Genomic DNA, 8,672 nt, shown 5'->3' with positions numbered 1-8,672 from the left:
GGGTTTTCTCCATGTTGGTCAGGCTGGTCTGGAACTCCCGACCTCAGTTGATCCGCCCACCTGGGCCTCCCAAAGTGCTGGGACTACAGGCGTGAGCCACCACATCCAGCCCAGGTAGATCTATTTCTAACTTTTTGCAGAACTACCATTCTGTTTTCCATGGCTGTTGCACCATTTCACAATCCCACAAATAGCACACAAGGATTCTCATTTCCCCACATCCACACCAACACTTTTTATTTTATGTTTTTTTTTTTATAGTGGCCATCCTAATGAGTGTGAGGTGATGTTCATTCACTTTTATTGCTAAGTAGTATTCCATGATGTGACTGTACCAAAAATTGTTCAATCATTCACCCACCCATTGAAGGATATCTGAGTTTTTCTAGCTTTTGTAAATTATGAATAAAACCATTATAAACATTTCTATAAAGTTTGTTGTGTGAACATATGTTTTTATTTTTCTGGGATAGAGGCCCAAAAGTACAATTGCTGGACCATGTGATAGTTGCATGTTTCGTTTTTAAACTGCCACTCTTTCTCAGAGTAGCTGTACAATTTTAGGTACCCACAAGAAATATATGAGTGATATGATTTCTTTGCATCCTTACTATTATTGAAGTGTTGTCATTATTTTTATTTTAGCCATTCTGAGAGGTCTGTAGTAATGTTACCAAAACATCAGGAGTTCCATCTAGGTCCTGTTTCTCACTGCACAGAAAGGCAAACACTGAGACAATGAGTATTGCCAAGGAAGAAGGCTTTAATCATGTGCAGCAGCCAAGGTGACAAGAGATCAGTCTCAAATCCATCTCCCTGACCAACTAAAATTAGGTGTTTGTATAGCAGGGAAGAAGTGAAATCATGTGTGGGAAAACAGGAATTAGGGAGGGATAAGGAAGAGGAGTCGGTCAACAGGAAGCAGTTGGTTTGTTAGCCAATCAAGAAGGGTGAGGGATCTGGCTTCTCACTGTCCGGATGTGGTGATTTGGTGATTTTCAGATCCTTGATACTATCTGCGAGGCCTGATGGTTTGTTTCCTGAGAAAGGAATTCAGATAAGACAAATGTAACTTTCTCAAGTTTTAAGACTGGAAGGATCAATTTCTATGTTTATTCAAAGAGATCAGAAACATCAGCTCTGTGGGACAATTGGGGTGGTTTCACAGTCACATGGTTTGTATATTTCCCAGCGGTATTCAAGCCAGCAACTTATGGAAAACTGCATTATCAAGTGTAAACTCAGCAGATTTACAAAGCACACACTTGACCACAGATAATTTTTCTCAACCTAACATTCAGACCCATAAGCCTATTTTTCCACTCTGCTTTAAAATTTTCAGTGCATTGTAAAATATCAGAAAAGGATTGCCCCATATTGGTCTTAATTAATCCATGCTGAAGTACTCTCTTTCAGTATCACATTTCCAGTTTGTTTATATTGGTCCTTATCATGTGGAAAAAAATTATACAACACAGATATGTTCTGTACTACCATTTGCAAAAACATTCCATAGACATATTAGAAGTTGGCATTTGTGTGTGTGTGTGTGTGTGTGTGTGTGTGTGTGTGTATGCATGGCTGGTTTTATTTTTCTATTTTAAGGAAGACTATGTCCTGGTTGTGAGAACTTCTAAGCTTCAAGGCCAAACTTGAGTTTTCACTTCTTTCACAGATGTCTGACTACGCTTATAAAGAATTTCCAGAATTTGTTGGGCACCGTGGCTGACGCCTGTAATCCCAGCACTTTGGGAGGCTGATGCAAGTGGATCACTTGAGGTCAGGAGTTCGAGACCAGCATGGCTAACGCGGTGAAACCCCGTCTCTACTAAAAATACAAAAATTAGCCAGGCGTGGTGGCGGGCGCCTGTAATCCCAGCTACTTGAGAGGCTGAGGAAGGAGAATCACTTGAACCCGGGAGGCAGAGGTTGCAGTGAGCTGAGATCGCACCATTGCACTCCAGCCTGGGCAACAAGAGCAAAACTCTGTCAAAAAAAAAAAAAAAGAAAGAAAGAAAGAAAAAAGAAAAAAAAAGAGAGGAAGGAAGGAAGGAAGGAAGGAAGGAAGGAAGGAAGGAAGGAAGGGAAGGAAGGAAGGAAAAGAGAAAACAAGAAGAATTTCCAGAATCCAATGGGATGCTAAACAAATTTTTAGTCAAAGCAATCTGGAAGGGAAAAAGAGCTACTTTGTGGCAGCAGGGCTGTATTCATTCCTAAATGCCAATGTAGTACGATTTTAAAGGCCAAGCAATCATTCGTTCCCAAATTTTCACCCCTGTATATCACAAAGCATCATTATTTAAAAAATCACCATGAGCCTTATTGTATCCTGATTCAAGCAAATTGTAGGAAAAAAAGACTTATAAGACAATTGGGGAAATGTAAACACTGATGAGATAATTGAGAATATTAAGCAATTACTGTTTATTTTTAAAGTGTGATAATGGTATTGCAGTTTTTTAAAACAAAAAGCGTCCTTAGTTTGTAGAGATATATACTAAAGTATTTACAGATGAAATGATATGATGTCTGGGACTTGCTTAAAAATAATTCATTGTGTAGGAAGTAGGGAATAGGTGGCGGCATAGATGAAATAAGATTGACCATTTTGATAATTGTTGAAGCTAGTTGATGGGTATATGATCATTCACTGTAACAGTCTCCTTACTTCTATATATGTTTGAACTTTCCTGTAATAAAATATTTTTTTAAATCCACCATAAAAGTGGTAGCATGGTTTGGGGAGGCTCCTTGTGATATGAATTTTATCCAGAAATGGTAACCCACAAACTTCTTAGCCCTCCTTGGCTACATTAGCAAAGATGAATTGATCAAACATCTTATGAGGCAGAGGCCACAAGGAACAGGAAATGAGGCAGGACAAGTCTGAAAAGAGGAAGTTAAGAAAGGCTTGGGATATGGACTCTTGCCAGAGTGGACAAGCTATTGCCAACCACTGAACGAAAGGGTTTGAAGTGTAGCAGCTGGAGAGAGGATGCTAAAAGAAAGTAGTAGACTCCTTAGGGGGAAGGTGTCTTGTATATGCATGTTGGTGGGGGGTAGTGGGGTGGAGCTTGAATGTTCAAAGCTGTAAAACAAACTCACTCCTTGATTAGAGCTATCTTTGTCTCCCTTTGGAAACATCATGAAAATAAGACATGTAGAACTGATTCTTAATCCAAATCTCAAGTCAAACAATAACTCAGAATAATTTTCTGTTTTTTCCCCCATTTTCAAATCTACAAGTCTTAGGTCAGCTGCTTTTTTTCTATACCTGTTTCCATTATTTTCCCAAAACAATCTAAAGTTACCATTTTACTGATTGCGAATGTTAGACCTAAAGGAGCCCCTGTAGATCACTTATTCCTTTTTTTTCACAAGTGAGCAAACTGAAGCTCAGAGAAAGAAAGAAACTTGCCCCTGCATCATACAGTACCTAGGTAGCACAGTGCTGGCACATGGTAGACACTCAATAAGTATTTGTTGAATCCAGGGTTGATACATACCTACCAACTAATTATAGCCAGCATCTGACCTGATTGGTTGGTGCCCATGTCACATAGCTTTAATATCACCCCCCAATTAGACAGATGAATGAATGAAAATAAAGTAGTAAAGCCAGATTGTTCTTGACTTGCAGACATTCTTTTTCTGTAATTCTAGTTCTAGTCTTCATGGGTCCCTAAGTGGGCAGGCAGGGCCACCTTTTGCTGCGAAGCTTACAGCAAATCCAGGCCTCCTCTGGACTTGAGGTTTGTTAATTGTCCATTAGACTCCTCAGTGCCCCCAGGTACTGGCCAGCCTTATTTGGGGCTGCATGTCAGGCAGAGTGTATGGCAACCCTCACATGTTAAAGGTTTGATCTGCACTCTCATCCTGAGAAAGTAATTAATTTGGGCTCCAAACTACCTATTTTACTGTCAGGGAGTGGATATCCAGCATTATTTTTCCAGTTCTCATCTACCCCGGGGAAGAGGGGAGAGTGGAAAGAAAGAAAAGAAAAAAGAAAAAAATACTTTTAAGTGTTTGTAGAAGCATAAATAAGAATTAATGTTGCTAACTGGATTTATACCATAGAATTTTTTTCTAAAAACAGTGTAATTGGAAAAAATGCCATGTCATTACAAATTCACTACAATGAAGGCAAATATTATAGTATAATATGATATTGTAAACCAGGATTGTCATTTTCACATGAGAAGGGACAAGAAGTTGGTTCCAGAATAACAGTATGTGCAACCACAACTACCATTTATTAAAGTTCATTGTGCTAAGCATTTTATGTTTTATTTCATTGACACCTCACAACAACGCTAAGTGGTAGGTCCTTTTATCAACATTTTACAGATGAGGACTGAGCCTCAGGTAGATCAAGTTAAGAAAATCTCCCAAAAAGCAGAACCAAAAGACAAATAAAGGGAACATGGGAGAAAAAAGATATGAAAATTACAGAATCAGTCCAAGATGTCCAATATACAACTAATAGGAATCCTAGAGATAAAGAAAACAGAAGGGAAGCTATTGTGTGAGAAATAATAGAAAGCAATGTCTCAAAAATGAAGCATGAGATTTTAGATTGAAAGGGCTCACAAAGTCCAGCCCAGTAAATGGAAGAAGATCCACAATAAGGCATATCATTAAAATTTAAAACACCAAGAGAAAAGAGGCCAAGAGAAAACCTTGCAGATAAAAGTTACATGTAGAAAATTAGAAATCAATCAGACATTTCTAAAGCAACACTAGAAGCAAGAACACATCGGAATAATGCTTTCAACATTCTCAGAGGAAATTGTTTCCAATTAGTAATTCTTCACCTAGTAAAAATTTTAATCATGTGTGAAGATTATATTTAGACGAAAAATGATTTTACAAAAATCACCTTGGCTGGGAGCGATGGCTCATGCCTGTAATCTCAGCACTTTGGGAGGCCATAGTGGGAGGATTGTTTGAGCCCAGGAGTTCAAGATCAGCTTGGGCAACATAGGGAGACCCCCATCTTTTCAAAAAAATAAAAATTATAGCTAAGCATGGTGGCAAGTGCCTGCAGTCCCAGCTACTCGGAAGGCTGAGGTAGGAGAATCGCTTGAACCTGGGAGGTGGAGGTTGCAGTGAGCCGAGATCGTATTACTGCACTCCAGCCTGCGTGATAAAGCGAGACCCTGTCTCAAAAAAAAAATAAATAAATAACATAAAATGAATAAAACTTAGCTGGGCATGGTGGTATGTGCCCATAGTCTGAGCTAATTGGGAGGCTGAGGTGAGAGGATCACTTGAGCCTAGAAGGTCGAGGCTGCGGTGAGCCGTGATCATGCCACTGCACTCTAGCCTGGGCAATAGAATGAGACCCTGTCTGAAAAAAATAAAATAAAATCACCTCCCATGCAACCTTTCTAAGGAACTTAGTAAATGGTGTGGTCCAGCAAAACCAGGGCATAATCCAAGAAGGGGGACAACTGGGAATGCAGGAAACAGAAGCTGGAAGCGGAGGGAATTCCCAGGATGGCAGCTGGGTGCTTGGCCTAGAGAACAACCATTTCAGGAGGGCAGCAAACTCTAAAGAGGGCTGTCTCCCCCCAAAAATACGTGAAACTCATGGATTACCTAATACGTTTGATCATATTGAGTGAAGTGTTATGGTTCTTCAGAAAAGTTTGAGATTGAACTCACGACAGGTACATATAAAAGCAAATCAAAGAAAGGGAGATAATATGGGAAAAAAACAAAAAATATATAATTAATGGTACAGTGCATAAGTTAACCACAAGCAATATTTACATAAATATAATGCAAATATTGACTATTTTAACCAAAATATTTATATTTTTGGAAGAGAAGTGTGAGTATGTGTGCACATGTGTGTGTTTAGAGGCATAAAAGCAAGCTAATTCCTCATCTTCCACAGAAGAAAGTTAGATCATTTCTAAATCTAAAGATAAGAAATTGCAATATTAGGGTATTATTCAAAAGTAAAGGGTTATATACCAAAAGAAACAGGTAAAACATGTTAAATGTTGTTTAAAATACCACAAATGTATTATATCACACTTCTGTAGGTCAGAAGTCCAGCACAGTGTGGCTGCACTCTCTGCTCTGGGTCTCACAAAGCCCAAATTATGGCATCTGCCAGCTTGTGCTCCTATATGGAGGCTCTGGGAGAAAATCTGCATCCAGGCCCACTCAAGTTACTGGTAGTATCCAGTTCCTTCTCACACTTCCTACATGGCCCCTTACATCCTCAAGCCAGCAACAGCACTTTGAGCCCTTTTTGTTGCTTTGGCTCTTTCTCCCTCTTCTGCTTTCAGCCAAAGCAGCCAATCTCTCGGCTTCTAAGGGCTTGATACTGGGCTCACCCAGATAATCCAGGAAAATCTATCTTAAGGCCTGAACCACAATTACATCTGCAAAGTTCCTTTTTCCATGTAAAGTTACATAGTCACAGGTCCCAGAATTAGGGTGTTGACATCTTTTCTAGGAGCAGGAATCAGGGGTAAGGAGGAGTGGGACAGGAGACTGCTTTTTTAAAATGATAAGCCCTATAATACTCTTTGGCTTTTAAAGTATCATACATGCATATTAAGAAATATTTGTTAGACACAAGCATGGCTGGGCCCTTGTGAAAATCCTGATTTGGGTAGACCACAGGTTTCATCTAATGTATTAATTCCTTTGTTCTTCCCACTGCATTAAAGGGCCTGCTCCTCTATTTTTGGCAGTTTCGCTACAACCTGTAGTGAATAAGAGGTATTTTCTTGATTTGTAAAACAAAAATCATCTTAACCTTTATTGGACGTCAAAATTAATAGAGCTAATCTAGTCCAACCTCCTCATTTTACAGATGAGAACACTGATGCCTAGAGATGCCTAGAGCTAGTGTTTATAGCAAAGATTCTCACTTCCAAATGAACTCCACAACCTATGGTCACCATTAGGAGTCATGGATGGGATTATACATCACTGTCTAACACCTTCATTTTACAGATAGGGAAACAGACCCAGACAGAGAAAGTTATCTGCCCACATTCATTTGGAACTCCTAAATGCTAATCCAGGTTTCTTTCCCCTATACAAAGTAGCCTTCCCTTAACTAACCACCTGATACTAAGCCAAATCTTATTGACTTCTAAATTCCTATTACGTAACACATTGCCTAGCTCACAGATAAATGAATGCACAAATGAGTCTCTTAAAAGACACTATAGGCCAGGCACGGTGGCTCACACCTGTAATCCCAGCATTTTGGGAGGCCGAGGCAGGCGGATCACCTGAGGCTGGGAGTTTGAGATCAGCCTGACCAACATGGAGAAACCCCAACTCTACTAAAAATATAAACATTAGCCAGGCGTGGTGGCGGTCACCTGTAGTCTCAGCTACATGGGAGGCTGAGGCAGGAGAATCCCTTGAACCCGGGAGGCAGAGGTTGTGGTGAACCGAGATCGTGCCATTGCACTCCAGCCTGGGCAACAGGAGCAAAACCCCATCTCAAAAAAACAAAACAAAACAAAAAAGACGCTATAAAATGCTCACTTTGCAAATAATGATTTAAAATCAGAAATCTTCCAGTTGATAAGCAATTTGGCAAAAATGCGAAATAAGATTTTTTTTCTTTAGGTAACTGCCTTCTGGGGACAAGTAAATATACCACTGACTATATTACACAGGCTTTAAAGTCAGGCTGACTTGTTTCCCAATTTTGTCTTAGTCTCTTACTAGCTATGTGATCTTGCATACATAGCTCAATCGTTCCATGTCTCAGTTTATTCATCTGTAAAATGACATTAACAACACAACCTAACTCATGGGACCAGCATAGAGATTATGTGAAATCACACATGTAACTTGGCACACAGGAGCCACTCAGAAACGATTTTCTTTTTTTTATAATGGTCTACCCAATAAATGCTGAAAACCAGCAGTTAAATATTTTCCTGTTGCTAATGGTAAACTAAAAATGTGACCATTAGGAAAGATAGTAAAAAGCCAGAGAACCTTCAGGAAGAAATCATCTTGGGGATTGATGTCAAAAATATCTAGCACATCCAAATGTCAGTAAAACTCCTCCCTTGCTTAAAGTAAAAGCATGCCAAGATTTAGCTACAGTATTTACAAAAAAGACTTTGCTTGACTCAACCGTTAGGGTTTAAAAGAAAACAGAGTCTCTGAAATAAATGTTCTTGTCCTCTTGCTTTCTTTTAAAACTACTAGTAAGTTGGTAGCATAATGTGCTATTCATGTGAGCATAAGTTACACCTTTAAAAGAGCAAGAGTTCATGGAAACAAGGAAATGATAAATTACTCTGGAAATCAAATGTGCTTAGATCATTCTGGCTCCTCTACCCCTGAGACAAAGTGATCATGTTTGTGGCTACAGGAATTTGTTTTCCACAGATCTCATACAAATTTACGACCTCAAGGGGGTTCTCAATTTTAAATATTTTCTGTTATAATACTCAGTGTTGATGTGTTAAGAATCAGAAAAGAGGTTTCTTATTTTAAAAATAACAACAAGAACAACAACAAAACAGCTATACTTACCTAGAAACGGATTTTCAGAATCTTCCTGGATAATTCCAGATAAAGAAATAACTTGACCAAGATCAGCACCCTCACTCTTACCCTAGGGTTTGGATTCTATAAAGATTCAGGGTAATTAGCAAATGTGATCTGGCTGAAGA

General features: G+C 39.1%; 1 protein-coding gene across 1 annotated transcript in view; it reads right to left on the bottom strand.

Moving 5' to 3' along the window:
• Positions 1-812: 812 nt before the first annotated feature.
• Positions 813-8,672, bottom strand: part of IL13RA1 (interleukin 13 receptor subunit alpha 1) — a 79,485-nt gene continuing 71,625 nt past the window's right edge. Inside the window, exon 11 of the mRNA XM_055268485.2 lies at positions 813-1,040. Within this exon, the coding sequence (XP_055124460.1) occupies positions 999-1,040 (42 nt within the window). The 3' untranslated portion in view covers positions 813-998. The remainder of the gene's footprint in view (positions 1,041-8,672) is intronic.

Source organism: Symphalangus syndactylus, chromosome X (genome assembly GCF_028878055.3).
Source record: "Symphalangus syndactylus isolate Jambi chromosome X, NHGRI_mSymSyn1-v2.1_pri, whole genome shotgun sequence".
Classification (NCBI taxonomy): Eukaryota; Metazoa; Chordata; class Mammalia; order Primates; family Hylobatidae; genus Symphalangus; species Symphalangus syndactylus.
Note: the sequence above shows the minus strand (reverse complement) of the source record. Positions and strands in the feature narration are given on the sequence as shown.